Source organism: Dermacentor variabilis, chromosome 4, assembly GCF_050947875.1.
Source record: "Dermacentor variabilis isolate Ectoservices chromosome 4, ASM5094787v1, whole genome shotgun sequence".
NCBI classification, from domain to species: Eukaryota; Metazoa; Arthropoda; class Arachnida; order Ixodida; family Ixodidae; genus Dermacentor; species Dermacentor variabilis.
Window position 1 is genome coordinate 206,263,412 of NC_134571.1, and position 15,098 is coordinate 206,278,509.

At 46.8% G+C, this 15,098-nt stretch overlaps 1 protein-coding gene across 2 annotated transcripts in view; it reads right to left on the reverse strand.

The window, feature by feature from the left end:
- Liprin-beta (liprin-beta 1) overlaps positions 1–15,098 on the reverse strand; it is a 148,843-nt gene that overhangs the window by 130,993 nt on the left and 2,752 nt on the right. Inside the window, exons 1-3 of one of the 2 annotated variants that reach the window (XM_075690851.1) lie at positions 8,491–8,631; positions 7,317–7,392; positions 4,921–5,117 (exon numbers count right to left, since the gene is read on the reverse strand). In XM_075690851.1, coding sequence (XP_075546966.1) covers positions 4,921–5,117; positions 7,317–7,386 — 267 coding nt within the window. In that variant the 5' untranslated portion in view covers positions 7,387–7,392; positions 8,491–8,631. Of the gene's footprint in view, positions 1–4,920; positions 5,118–7,316; positions 7,393–8,490; positions 8,632–15,098 lie in introns of those variants that run through there. The other variant, XM_075690852.1, reaches the window with a different exon arrangement.

The following is a 15,098-nucleotide window of genomic DNA, read 5'->3' on the forward strand; positions in this document are numbered from 1 at the left end:
CGATTCATATATTCAAAATTCTCTCTATATGGCTCCCCCTCACAAATAATGCGTGATAATGGCATCGAAATCCTTGAGTGGCAAAGGGAAAACTTAAGAATTCTATTTCTTTCCATGCTTTTTAATGGAGATTTATCAATTAATCCTGCATCCTATCTGTCTAGTTAAATGTCTAGGCTTACTCGACACCACCATCCGAATTCACTAACACCTTATTTTGCACGGACGGATGTAACGTATTTACACAGTCGTAAGTCGATTTCTTTCTTTAAATTTTAAAATCTGAAGTGGGTGGGGTTGGCTTACAATCGAAACCAAAACATGGCACCGAAAAAAAAAAAAAAAAAATAGACCAACGGGATATCAGGAGAGCTACAACATAGTTACAATTTTATGTTCTGCTCTACCGCTACACCCGTAGCTTTCGGCTATCCCGCAAGTTTGTTTGCTTTTCGGAAGAGTTTTCAACATTTTTGAGAGTTTTACAGCTCACACAGCACTGATGTGGGTGTGTCGATAGTTCATGGAAGTGGCGCTGTTCTATTTGCGGCGGCACCCTCAGAACAGTGACGCTTGCAGGGAGTATCGATAGTTCATGGAAGAGCAGACACCGCTCGTGGCTCGTATGTTTTTCTTTCCCTGTAGTTTCATGCGTTCGATTTGACTGCCGGCCACATGCTACTTTCATGCTTCCTAAGTCGTCATGGGTGCTCCGAGTCCACTAAACATTCGGCGCACATTCGCAGTGGCGTTGAAGAGAGCTGCCATCCTTTACGCTGAAGAAACAAATAACTGCGCAGTGGGCCACAAGTTTGATGTTTAATGGGTGGTCTGAGAGTGGCGACGGCAGTGAAGCAAAATTTTCACCTGTGACGGCAAGCAAAGAGGTTTCCACGGGTCGAAGTCGGAACGCTTTCCGGAGCTGAAGGCCAAGCTTACGGCGTCTGTTGCCGAAATGCGTGATCAGTCCCTGCCAGTGACGTGCGACATCGTCATGAGACAAGCCTGGATCTTCACCTTTTAAGGACATGCTCCGCCGTGAGTATGAGTGGCTGGCAGCAGAAGATCGCGAACTTACGCCGGCCGGACATGTCAAAAGCGCCTCCCTGCCGGCTCTGTGTCGTTGGGTGCTTTCGCTGGACGGCAACACGCTGTGGGACCGTAGCAGCAATGACAATGGCAGCACTAGCGAGTAGTAGTAGTCCAGTGACCATGCAAGCTACTAATAAATTTTCGTTGTGGAATGTGCCCATGGGTATGTTCTTTTTTTTTTTTTCCTGTCGCACGGGATAAGGTGGGGGTCGACTTACATTCAAGTCAACTTACAGTCGTGTAAATACGGTATTCAAGTATTTTTTTCCCCGAACTATAACAGACTAGAATAACTCGTTGCCTGTTTCAATTGACTGATGCATTGTATTACTGTTGTGTCTTACCACCCTGCTTGATTGATTGATGCATTGTATTATTGTCGTGTTTTACCATCCTGCTTTGACCTGATCTAGGTCTGCAGTATGAAATAAATAAAAATAAATAAATACATACGCGTCATTGCAGCAAGTGATCATTGCAACATGCTCATAAAAACGTGTGCTCGGTGTGTGCCACAATTCCGGTAATCTTATTTAGACACAGACATAAAAATCAGGCCCATTAAGTGAGGTGAGAGACGAAATGCAGCTCATAACAAACGAAAAAGACAAGAGGAATAAAAATGATAGACCTTTGTGCGAGTCTGGCACCCTACGGGGGCCATACAGAAAGACTGTTTACAGTTTTACTAATTTTGCTCTATGCTTCTGAGAGGCCCAATCCATGCTACCTTGCAGTGCTTGCATTGCGGTTTTACCGTGTGCTTCCAAAGTCATCAGTGATAGTAGTACAGGCGCCCTCTGGCAGCGGGGCAGCTAACAACACTCCTTTACCTGCTTATGTGCTTTATTATTCTGACCAAAAGTGACCTTATTTTTTTTATGGCACATATTCAAACTTTCCTTTTCCCACACACTTTCGAAAGTGTTTTCAACCAATTTACTTCAAGCTTTATGTGTGCAAACCTCATTTTACCTCTTTACTAAGCACTATACAGATTACCCCGCAATACCGAAATCGTCGGGGACAGCATTTTTTTTCGTTCGCACGAGAATTTCGTTATTGCGAAAATGAGAGAAGGCAGACAAAAAAGGTACGTAAGAGAGGAATCACGTTTTATTGAAAAAATTCGCAATCTCGGTCTGCTATCCACGGCCTCAGAGGAGTTTTAACACTTGATCCTCACAACTCAGAATATGTTGCATCGTCATCATGTGCTGCGAGGAATGACCACACGGTGTCGAGTGCGTCAAGCACATCTCGCGGGCTCGCTTGCTTGGTCACGGTTTCGTCGCCATCATCACTGTCGTCAGTGCTGCACATGCTGCTGACTATGGTCTCATCCGTTAATTCCTCGTGGACGACCAAGTCATCGTCGACAGACAGGAAGTCATGTAGACCCAAGCCGTCCGGCACAGTTTCGTCCACAGACCGAAGCGCATCCTATGCCTTGCTCAGTGTGGAAAGTTCGCCTGCGTCAGCAGACACACTTCCACCTCCTTCTGCTGGTTGCTCAGACTCTGATGATGCAGCTGACTCCTGCTGGTTATTAAAGCTCGCATGTTCAAAGCAGTTTCTGATCACACTCGCTTTCGTTGTCATCCATGCTGCAGCAACCAATTCTAGGGCCATGAAAAGGTACACCTCCGTCGTGCATTTGTACTCAATGTTCAGCAGCATCCTCTGAATAAACCTTTGAAGGTAGGCACATTTCAAGCTTCTGATGATGCCTTGGTCGAGATGCTGAAGGATAGTGGTGTAGTTCACTGGGGAAAATACCAGTCGGACGTTCGTAAAAGTGGCATCAACACAATGGGCACTGCAGTTGTCCATGAAAAGGCACATGGACCTGCCTGCTCTTTGCATGCTCACGTTGAAGGCTTCCAGCCAGGTGGCAAAGATGGCACGGGTAATCCATGATTTTTGGTTGGCTGTGTATTCAACGGGCAGCCTGCCATGTGCCACAAAACACCGTGGCTTTTTCTCCTGCCAATGACAAGGAGCGGATGCTTATTGGAGCCGTCCACGTTCGCACAGTGAGAAATTGTCACGCACTTCTTGCTCTACTTGCCGCCGTGATATTTTTGGCCCTTCAAACCTAGCGTCCGTGACGAAAGCATCTCATAAAACAATCCCGTCTCGTTGCCATTGTATATGTCGTGGGGTTCGTACTCATTCGTGGTGGCTTCCCAAGTCTCTCACATCCAGTTTACTGCATCTTCCTTGTTAACACTTGTGCATTCTCCAGAAATCACTTTGGCGGCGAAGTTGAGTCGTGCTTTAAAATGGCTCAGCCAGCTGGCACTCGCTTTAAAGTCACTGTGCTCCAGAAGGAATGCAAAATCGACGGCTTTCTGCTGTAACAATCTGCCAGACAGCGGAATGCTGTTTTCACGCTTGTCCAGGAACCACTTGTACACAGCCTGATCCCTGTCTTCAAAAGCCGGAGCGGCCACAGTCTTGTGCTCCCCAAGTGCTCCATTTTCCAGCGCCTCCATGATGCTGTCTGTATTTTAAAATGGTCAACAGGGAGCTGCATGGTATCCCGAAATTGACAGCGATATCCATCTTCTTTTTTCCAGGTGCAGCTTCTGCGATGATTTGAGATTTCTCTAAGAGCGTGAGAAACTTGCGTTTCTTAACTGGAGGAGGCATTTCGCAAGGCTTACTACAGCACACTACGGCCAAGCATAACGAGGAGTACGAAACAAGTCACCTGGTCGCTTCTGTCGGAGTCGCAGCCAAAGGTCAAGTGGCATCGTATGGTTGCCAGCAAAAACGAGTTATGTGCTACAACTAGCCTCTAAGCAAGCAACAACAGGTGGCAGCAAGCAAGTTTCTAAAGTAATTAAAAAACATGTTTTAGCACATTTTTTATCAGTATTTCACTTTTTGATATTATGTTGAGACTATGCGAAGAAAACTCGCGACCCATATGGCAGAAATTTTCGTTATCGTGGCGCTGCCGGTTGAAGATGTGTCGTTGTTGAGGGATATGAAATACACATACTCCTATATACCTCCACCGGGAACCCCGAAATATTTCTGTGAGAATTTCGTTGTTGAGGGCTTTTGTTATCGCGGGGTTTGACTGCATATGTATTTGTCATTGCCACAAATGGTACTGTTGGAAATTAGGAAAAGGCTGTGCTTTACAGTGCTTTAAAATCAACTATTCTGCAAAGCAAAGTTTGGCACCGAAGCTTGTTTTCCACATATTCTTTCGCTCCTAAGGCAGGTCTAAGGTGTGTGAAATTTTATAATGAATGAAACGGCAATGAGCACTTTGCCGCAGGGCTTAGGCCATGTTTCAAAAACTCCAGTGAGAAGGCACCCAAATAGTGCAATTTCAAAACCATGGCCTTAGAATTCAGACACTCTGAAGCTATCTATGCGGCAGAAGAAAAACCAAGTGCATGCACTCCGTTTGTCCAAATGAATTTGAAAATGGGAATATTGGTGCGAACGAGAGCTCGTCCAAAGCAAAGTTTACCAGTACTGCAATGACAAGCTACGCTTTCATGAAGTGCTTAATGCAGAGCAGCTTGTTTCTGGGACAATTCAATTATCTCTCGTGTGCCCACTGTCTTGAAAGGTAGCAGAAAAACCCGAGGCTTAAGTTTCTCAGCCATAGCTCCAGCTCTACAGAAAAAAAAAAAGAAAGGGGGAGTGAGGTGGGGGTAATGTGCAAAGTTGGAACACTCCTCCACAAAAGTATACCATAAAACCAAGTCATAATGTTTGGTTTGTCTCTTGCCCTTCTTCTTGTATGGCAAGCAGTATTGCTACAGAAGAAACCTGAGACAAAAATGCTCAGTTCGCACTCACCGTGCCATTGGGCACCGTCTTGACCACTTGATCAAGCCATGCGTGAACAAACTTGGCTGTGCCAGGGTCCAGGCAACGCACGCTTCTGTCACCGGCCGAATTACTCCATTCCACTGCCTGACGTAGCTCTGCCAAGAGCCTGTCGATGCCACTGTGGCCATTGCAGTTCTCATCTGCTGCACAGTCTAGCGTGGCACCTTGAAGAGAGAAAGGATGATGTACACCAATCAATTTGGATCACGAAGTGGCACAAGTACCAGTGAGCACAAGTACCAGCAAAAAGTTCATTGCTAAACTAAAGTATTGAACTGAATAGTGGGTAAAAAACATCCTTGATAAGCTGACCTTTAACCTTCTCACAAGTGGCGCATCTTGTAAACATGCAAATGTTAGGGATGTGCAAATCGCGCAATTTCTTAATCCAGAGCTACCAACCTTTTAAAATGTAGAAAATAAATACAGCTGTCGAAGCCAAAAAATCTTAAAAATTGCTTTATTGCTAAAGATGCACACTGTATACTTAAAAAAAGATTAGCTGACTTTCTTCTGTAGGAACTCTGTAAGAAGGGGTGCTGCTCTGTATTCACAGTATAAATTATCTGCGCCACAGAAAAACGAAAATGTTCATGTTGTTTATTTGTGAAATGCTTATGTAACAGCAGCCAATGGTTCACCTGCCGTTTCAGCAGTGGCACTGGTGGCGGTAGGTCTGAATAATCAAGCGGATACAAATAGTCGGGGTCTCAAAAATAGGTCGACGACTATATTTGCATTCTGTTGAGACTAGCTCTGCCCTCAATTGAACACCACCGAGAAATTGTACATTTACTGCCATCAATATGAAAATCATAAGCAAGCTCTAGAAATCGGGCATATTACGATAAAATTATAAAAGTTGGCAGGTATGCGAACTGAATACAAATATTAGAGGAAAATAACCCCCTATTATATAATATTTTCTCATTTCTAAAGCGATATCAAATGTGAAGCTTGTGCAGAGTCCGTTTGATAACAGAAGAAATCAGGTTTACATCTGTGACATATATATGTAATACCATTCACAATTAGATGTTCAAGTAACCGGGGTTCTTGTAATTGACAATCAACTGCTTTCACATGTCTGGAACACAGTGGCTATGACAGTGAAACAAGGGAACAGCATGTTACCAATAGCATGCACAGAGTTGGTCCACTGTTAAAGGGAATACTTGTGTGCATGGCCCGTCCAGATTTTTCTTCCCACAAGAGTAGAATCGCATAGATTTGCAGCACCCAATGTGGTGGCATAGTGGCTTTGGTTTCACGCTGCTAAGCCCCAGGCGTGGGATTGAATCCCAGCCGTCGCGGCTGCATTTCAGTGTGGACGAAATGCAAGAACGCTCATGTAACGTGCATTGTGCGCAAGTTAAAGAACTCCAGGTGGTCAAACTAATACTATGGTGTGCCTCATAATCAGATCATGATTTTGGCATGTGAAACCCCAGAATTCATTTTAATTTTTCGATTTGCTGCACTTGCAGGAATTCTTAGATTTGTTGAAAAGAGCCAGACCTACCAACCACAAGGTGCCTAAGTACGAGGCAAAACATTGACTTCGTCGTCAACGTTCTGCTTCCAATCCAGGTACCTTGTGGTTAATAGCTCTTCGACACATAGCATAGATTCAAGTTAACATGATAATATGTAGTATTCTGTGCACCTTATCAGATGTTTAACATCGTGTTGATGGGCGATGGATGCAAGAAAAGGTGTGCAATTCGCACCCTTCCTGCATATGCACACATGCTTAATGGAGCCACAACATGCGCTGGGTGTCAAACATTCAATTCAGTGCGTTCCATTTGTTGTATGCCATAGCTGCTGAGGAGACTGCCAAGTTTAAATGCACGACCCATACATTAGTATTTTACAATATAAGCACTCAATTTCAGCCTCTCCTTGTGCAGAGAGGACAGTGACATGTGTGTATGTCAGCACCAGCGTCGTCTAAGCAGCCTCCCACCAGAACAGAAAGAGAAGCTGACATGCACCTCAATAAAGTAGAAACTCAGGCCAGTTAGTGAAGCATATAGTTGAGATTTTGCAGAACCAGTGCTTAGACAAAGCACGAGGAAAAGGACAGATATTGCGCTGTGTCCAGCAATACATATTGTGTCCTAGACACACGTGCTGCTTGCAACTACGGCTGAATACCTTTACAAGCAACAGCAGAGAGAGTTCTTTAAATATGGAGACCTGATGACCCTTCAGTTTCACATGCTGCAAACAAGAGTGACACTGTTACACTTGCACGTAAAGCTGCTTTAAATCTGGGCAGCTGCAAACACTCCCAGCAGTGCAGCGAGCAGCCGCCCTTCGCATCGCGGGCACGCAGGGCGGTAGTGTGGCGCACTCACTGGAGATGATGCCGTCCATCTGCTCCAGCGCTGCCGCCAACACCTGGCTGGCGTCGCACTCTCGGTCCATGTATGCCTGCGTGCGACCACACAAGGCGTCAGCCCGCGCACGCTCCGTCACTCGGGCCTCGGCAGCCGACAACTCGGCACAGCGGGGATGCACATGCCGCGACCGATCGACGAGGCCACTACACTCACACAAACGACTCGGTCGACGCCGACGAAGTACATTGTGCGAGGCCAGGCGGCAGCGAAAGCGGTGTCTACAGGTCAACACAAGTCAACTATGCGCAGGGTTTCGAAACACCGTACCGACGGCTAGCTTGGTATGGCTTAGACCGCGTTCGATCGCTCTGTGTTTGCCGAGACCCAGAACCTCACTGCAGCAACGAAACGCCTTTGCGACAGCTTCGCAGCTTTTTAGATGCAGCCAGTCCGCGACATGAGCAAATTTCGCTCTCCCAACTGAGCTGTTTTAGACGCGCCTCCTTCGAGTGTAACTAACGCCATTACAGACCAACGCTTGCTGCGCTTGCTAGCGTAGCACTTAAATCGAGTATGTTTACACGCTCTATCCCTACGTGGTCAGCGTTGCGGGTGAATGCCGCGCCCTCAAACATGCCTGTCGCTGCCTAGCGAAGCGTGTGGCCGGAAGCTACGATCGCTCGCCCACGACACTTGCGACGAAGAAGCGCCGCGGCGTCGCCTCGGTGCGATTCCCACGGTCGAGAAAAAAATATAATAGTAATGTGTAACCAGGAAACAGCGCGGGCAGCTGCTTCGGAACCTAGTGACGGGCATACTAACAAATATAACTCAAGAGTAGGGGGAATCAAAAGCTTATGCGATCCATGCATCGTTACGTCTGCAACGCGAATGTGCAGTCACCGTAATCGGACAGTCGCGCACGAGGCCATCACGCTAAAACTGGGTAACCCCGGTAAGCGTTGCTTGAGCGCATCCTTAATAAGTGGCATCGAAGGGGGCGCAAAGGCCACGGTATTCCGAGTCACGCCCGAACTATTAGCACGAACGAAAACCTATTGATAAGCATGAAAAAATAACGGTGCTATAAAATAGTATACCAGCCCAACAGTGAAATCGTACGCTATACTGTTTGGTTGCGGCCTCACAGCGTAACATAAGGCGACACGGATTTCATAAACACGCTTACCTGTCTTTGTTTCGGAGTTTCCGGAAGAAGAAGTACGCGAAAACTACTATAAACAAGAGCCAACGTCAAGAACTTGTTGTTGAGTCGTCTGCCACAAAATCAGCCATTTGTAACGCCCTGCAGGATCGATGGATGAATGAGGCTCAACCCATTGAACCGATAGATGGATGGATGGATGGAAGGTAGGAGCGTCCGCTTTGAAACGGGTTGATGGCAGTTGCCACCATGCTCAGATTTTTATTTTGCCTTTTATTTTTATCTTTGTTGTGTGTTATTAAATTTCTCGATTTTCTTTAAGTACGTCTTCACTCTAAGAACAGTTTACACCCTTTGGCTTGCCCCTTCTGCCACACAAGAATAATCGTCATCTGCCTGGATGCGTTCCCTTTCTTTATCGCTGCAAGCCCGGAACTTTCCAGTGACGAACGGCACGCGCGCTATCAGAAGGGGCACTCCAAAGGGTTAAACTGTTCTATACTGATAACGCGCGTGCCATTCGTTACTGGAAAGTTCTGGGCTCGCAGCGATAAAGAAAGGAAACGCACCAAGGCAGATGACGATTATTTTTGTGTGGCAGAAGGGGCAAGCGAAAGGGTGTAAACTGTTCTTAGAGTGTTCTTACCCTTTAACCTTATGCCACCTCTCTGCTTTTGAGCCACCAATCCTCCAATCACCTTGTGATAATTTCCAGCGCATATTTATTTACATAACTATCATTATCTCTGAACCCTAGGGCCTCAGGAAGGGTGACTGTGACGGCATCACGGAGGAAGGAAACTCAGGAGAGGCCCTAACGCATGGAGGAAGGAAACTGAGAAGACGCCCTACCCCCTCCGCGCGTTAGGAGAAAAGTGTGGAGGAAGTGACGTAGTACGTTCTCCTCTTTTTTGCTGATTTTTTATTTCTTTGCCGTAGCGGCCACGCCTTTTGGGCCACAATGGCAGCTTTGTTTTGGTTCTGTGCGCTCACACGTGTTGCTCCGTAGGTTTCGTACTGTGGCAAAGGCGCCGTGCGGGCAGGTTTGCGTTGGTCTTCGTGTTCTGTTGCGCTGCGTTATCTGGACTGTTCTCCAGGATGTTGCTATGGCCAGGTGGGACAGGAAGAACTGAAATTCGTGAAATGAACGCGCATGCAACGCTGTACGCAATGTACCGCGCCATGGCAATGGCTACGGACGAAGGAATATCTGCGGGAAATTTTGGCGGCTTTTTCGCGGAATCATGCTAAGGTGCTAACGATTGCTTAGTATTGCTGCGGAGCGCGCTGGTCCGAGCAGCATGGTTGCGCGCGGCGCGGTGCGGTTTCGCGAGAAATGTAAACAAGAGAGGCGAGCTGGCCCGATAGGCGGAGCAACGCCATAAGCAACGCCAACTTCAGGCTTCAATTTAGCTTCACAAAGAGTGACGTCAGGGCCTCTCCTTAGTTTACTTCCTCCGTGCCCTGACGTTACTCTTTGTGAAGCGAAAGTGAAGCCGGAAGTTGGCGTTGCTCATGGCGTTGCTCCACCATTTAAACACCTTAGCTGCCCACCTGCTATCGTCCAATTTCCTCAGACGTTTTTCGTATAGGATTTTACTCTGAGCTTCCCGTGCTTCGAACGATGCCCAGCCCATATCTCCCTGTACTGCTTCGTTTGTGGTTCTCCCGTGGGCACCTAGTGCTAACCTTCCCACAGCTCTCTGATTTACTTCTAGTCTCGACTGAACCTCTGCCCTTAAACACAGGACCGCATTCCCGAAAGTAAACCCCGGCACCATTACTCCCTTCCAAATACCTCTCAGTACCTCATACCTGTTGTACCCCCACAATGTCCTATGTTTCATTATCCCGGCATCTCTTCGCCCTTTTGCTATGAGAGACTGTTCGTGCTTTTCCGTGTACATCTGCCCTTTGTTTATCCATACCCCGAGGTATTTGTATTCGGCCACTCGGGGTATTTCATGGCCTTGTATTGTAAGCTCCTGATCAGTTGTATCGTTGAAAAACATCCCACCGGACTTAGCTGCACTAAAACTGAAACCTAGACTGCCTTCTTCGTCCCCACAGTAATAAACCAGAGTTTGCAAATCTTCCTGGTTATCTGCTAACAGTACAATATCGTCCGCATACATTAAACCCGGTAGTCGTTGCTCAACAACCTTTTCGCCTAATCTGTACGACAGCTTATACCCTAGATTGCTTCGTTGTAACCTTCTTTCCATGCTTATCATATAAAGCATGAACAGCAGCGGTGATAGAGGACAACCTTGCCTTAATGCTTTGCGAACCTCAACAGTTGTCGTACTCTTAATTCCTTCCCATGTTATATCAACATTATTTTCTCGATATAGTTCCCGTAGCAAATCAAATACCTCATGACCGATTCCTTCAGCTTTTAATATGTTCCACAGGAGTTCCCTGTTCACGTTGTCGTATGCACCACTTATGTCCAGGAAGGCTAAATACAGAGGTCTATTTTCTGCATTAGCTATTTCTATGCACTGGGTAAGCACAAACAGGCTATCATCTAAGCGCCTACCACTTCTGAACCCGTTCTGAAGTTCTCCGAGTATTCTATTACTTTCTACCCATGACTGCATTTTTAATTTCACTGCCTGCATCGCCAGCCTATATATAACTGATGTTATCGTAATTGGTCGGAAGGATTTTATGTTCTTATCACCTTTCCATTTATAAATCGAACTCATTTTACTCTGTTTCTAGCTGTGCGGAATTTGCTTATTTGTTATGACTGCCTCCAATGCCTTCATCAGCGTTTCCTTGCTTCTTGGGCCAAGTTCATTAATTAACTTGATTGGAATTTCGTCTATACCCGCGGACGTGCATTTTGGAACATTTGCTTCCGCCTTTTGCCAGTTAAGATGGGTCATGTTCTGAGCTGTTTTCTATTATGCTATTCTGTGTTGCTCCCACATTTGGGGCGATTACCCTATCGTCTTTCCTAAATGACTCTGCTATAGCTGAACCAATGTAGTTCACAGCGTCATCTCCCTCTAAACAATTTCCTTCGGCATCGAGAATCTGTTCCTGTTTTCTGTGATTAGCTTTACCCAGCCAGCTTATATGGTTCCAGAATTTTCTTGACCCCCCTTTAGTTGCATCGCGAACTTCAGCCAGCCAGCGATCAGAGGACTGCTTTATTTTAGCCTGGACGAGGACCTGCACTTGTTGTTTCTTTTGTCGATAATATTCCCATTTTTGGCCTATTTCCTCTTCAGGTAACTGCGCCCTCTTTGCTTCTCTGTGTTCCCGAGATGCCCACCGTCGTTGTTCGATGGCCTCTCTAATTTCCTTATTCCACCAACTTCGTGGCTTCCTATTTCCTCTCCAGCGGTTTACTCCTTCTACTTCTTTTATTTTTGTACTGATGAGTAGTTCTAACTGATTATAATCCCACCTTTCCATGGGATGTTTCTCTATTGCTTCCTCTACGCCGGCCGCTATTTGCGCTATTTGTTCGTCATTTAATTTTGCGTACTCTTTCTGACTTATTCCCTGCATTTCTCTTTTCAGCAGGGCTCCCAACTGTAGACTAATACGCTTATGATCACTTTCGAGGCTGTACTTCTCCTCTTCGTCTATTTCCATTATTGCGAGTTTGCTATACAACCCCTTCGGCATTAAGCAGTAGTCAATGGTCGTTTGTCTGTTACGGGACTCCCAAGTGATTTGTCCCTCACACTTAGTTTCTCTATTTACTATAACTAGGTTGTGTCGCTCACAGAAGTATAGTATCAACCTCCCATTACAATCTGTGCATGCATCCAGATCCTCGATGTAGCCATTCATGTCACCCAGGAGACAAATATCGGCACCTTCTCCAAACTGTTTTATATCGTCATCGAGACACTTCACTAAATCCTTGTTCTCTTGCCTGCATTTGGCCCCTGTCCCTAAATAAGCTACTCCTAGCCATGTCTCTTTACCGGCAATTGTACCTGATACCCAGACATGTTCTTTACAGTTAACTTTATTCTTTGCCAATTTGTTCCTTGATGTATCAGCATACCTACTCCTCCTGCCTTCTTCTCCGTTGTTCTATTGCTCCCTTCCCAGACGTAGCCTTCAATAAACGGTGGGTCTTCTAAATACCTGAGATGTGTTTCGCATAGTGCGTATACACCTACTTCTTCGTCCTTTAACTGCTGTTGTATTTCTAACCACTTCGCTCTCTTTCTACCGCCTTGCATGTTTATGTACCTGATCCTGGTGTTAAATTTATTTTTTGTAGTTTTCTTCCTGGACCTCCAGTGGCCATTTTATTGGCGTCAGCCTCTATTGTTGCACTTTCTACACTGTTTCTGCCTACCCCTACGCCCTGAGGCGCAGTGGACCCCCTAAAAAAGCTACTGCCCGACCTGCAAGGCGCCAGCCGATCTCGGCTCCTAGCCTTCCATTAAAGTGGATGCCATCTCGTGTAAAGCCTCCGCCAAAGCCTGCTATATGCACTTCTCCGTTTGTGTCTGCCACTTCAAATCCTTTCTCCTGGCTCAGCTTTCTTATCTCACGATTAACAGCCACAACGTCCTTGGCAATTTCTCCGTTCCGTCCTTGCACCTCCGGCACTGTGCATACCACGATCTGGACTTGCTGTGCTATCGCCCTTAAATCGTCAACTCCCTCCGCTAATTTTTCCACTACTTTTGCGGCTTCACCATTCAAGACATCATTTAGCCCCGCCGCTGCCACTACCAAATTGTGCTCTGCAACATTCTCAGAAAGCTCGCTTTTTGTTTCTCTCAGTACTGCGTCCATTGTCCTGCCTGGGAACGTCCCGACTGCTACCCGCTCATCACCCTTTGCACGCTCCATTATAGCTCTTTTGCACCTCCTCATATTTGAATCACCACCGATAAGTACTAGGGCATTATTTCCCTCCCTCCTAACATCCAGGTTATGCTTATCATTGGCTATGAGCTCATTCCTTGGGGTTAGCTTGTGCCCCTCCTCTCCTCGCGCTCGCTGGCGCCCCTGTGGCTGCAGCATCGCCTCACTCGAGGCGTCTTGCGCTGCTTCACTATAACTATGCCGATTCACCGGCGGCGAGCCGACTCCCGCTTGCTCTGGCTCCCTGCCTCCCACTTCGCCTGTAGGGTCTACCCTACTTTCTGTGCTTTTGCCACCGGCTTGGTGTCCCGACCCATCATTCTCCGCTGCCCGCGTCTCAAGCGCATCGAGCCGCCTATGCAGTTCTGCTCTCCTTTTCCTCTCTTCTCCAAGCTCGGCCACGGTTCTTACTAATTGCGCGGCCTGGACCGCTTCCACCTTGACCAACTCGATGACTTTCGCCTGCAAAGCTACCCGCTTCTCCCGCTCCTCCCTCAGGTCTTCTTTCAGCTCTTCGACCTTGGCTGTCCAATTTCCTTCCAGTTTTTGGACTGTTTCCCTGACCCCTACGCACAGCCTGCACGTAAAGCTAGACCCCTCCGCGTCTGCTAAGCTCTGGAAACTGCATGGTCTCGTCGAGGGAGCATCAGCGCAGGCATTCGTCGCACTGCACTTGCTCCGCGTCCCCCGCGGCCTTCCCTTTCTTCGGTTTCATCGCTAGGCCTACGTCCTTAGGCTCAACGAGCAAATCCGCCAAATCACTTCGATTGAAGAGCTAGCTGAGATAGTTAAATAAGCCTATCAAATAGGTCCCGCCTAGCACCTAGGCCTAACGAGGGAAGCCGCCAGACCTAGACAAAGCCGGTACGTTTACCACGCTTACCACGAATTCAAAATTTGCGCTCCTGCTTCATGCAAAAGAAAACACTTTAAAAACATCAGCTAATAAAAAGAAAAAAAGAGTACTTAGCTACGAACGAAGTCGCTGAAGCCTCGACACAGGAGCGTCCGCGGCACACACCCAACACCTCAACCAACCAGATCAATCGGGCGGCGGCGGCGCGCGCCACCTAGCCTTGAATGGTATTATATGCATGCATACCTATGTATTTACTCCTTTACTTTTGCGTTGATATTAGCCACCAATCGGATAGCCTACGTTTAGGTATTTCTACCTGTTCAAAGTCTATTTTACTTTCACTGTCTTTAAAACCCGAAGCTTTGGATAGTTTCCCGTTACATTTAACTGCAGCGTGAAGTTTTTTACAAGCAAGTATCAGGTGTTCAGCCGTTTCCTCCTCCTCTCCACACGCCCCGCACAACAAGTCTATCTACTGGTATCTGGCTCGGTACGTTTTAGTCCGCAGTACACATGTCCTGGCCTAAAACAACAATGAGCTTCCCTTAGAGTTATCGTAAATATTTTCTTTGGCTATTTCTTGCTTAAACTTCCTGTATGTCTCTAATGCTGATTTGGTTTGCATCTCTGTTTTCCGCATACCCCTCTCTGTCTCCTTAACCTTTTCCTTGGTGGATGATACCTTACCTGTCCCCCCGTTGCTGCCCAAGTATTTGCTTGACAATTTTCTAGTTCGCTTCCTCCACTTTGTGTCAACATTCCTTGTGTATAAGAAACTGAAAACCTTCCTAGCCCACCGCGTTTGCCTAATTTTTCTCAATCGCTCCTCAAATGCTATCTTGCTACTAGCCTCTCTGCCCTCGAAAGAAGACCATCCCAGATCTGTGCCCGGCTCTCTGCTCTCATAGAACTGCAGTGGCAA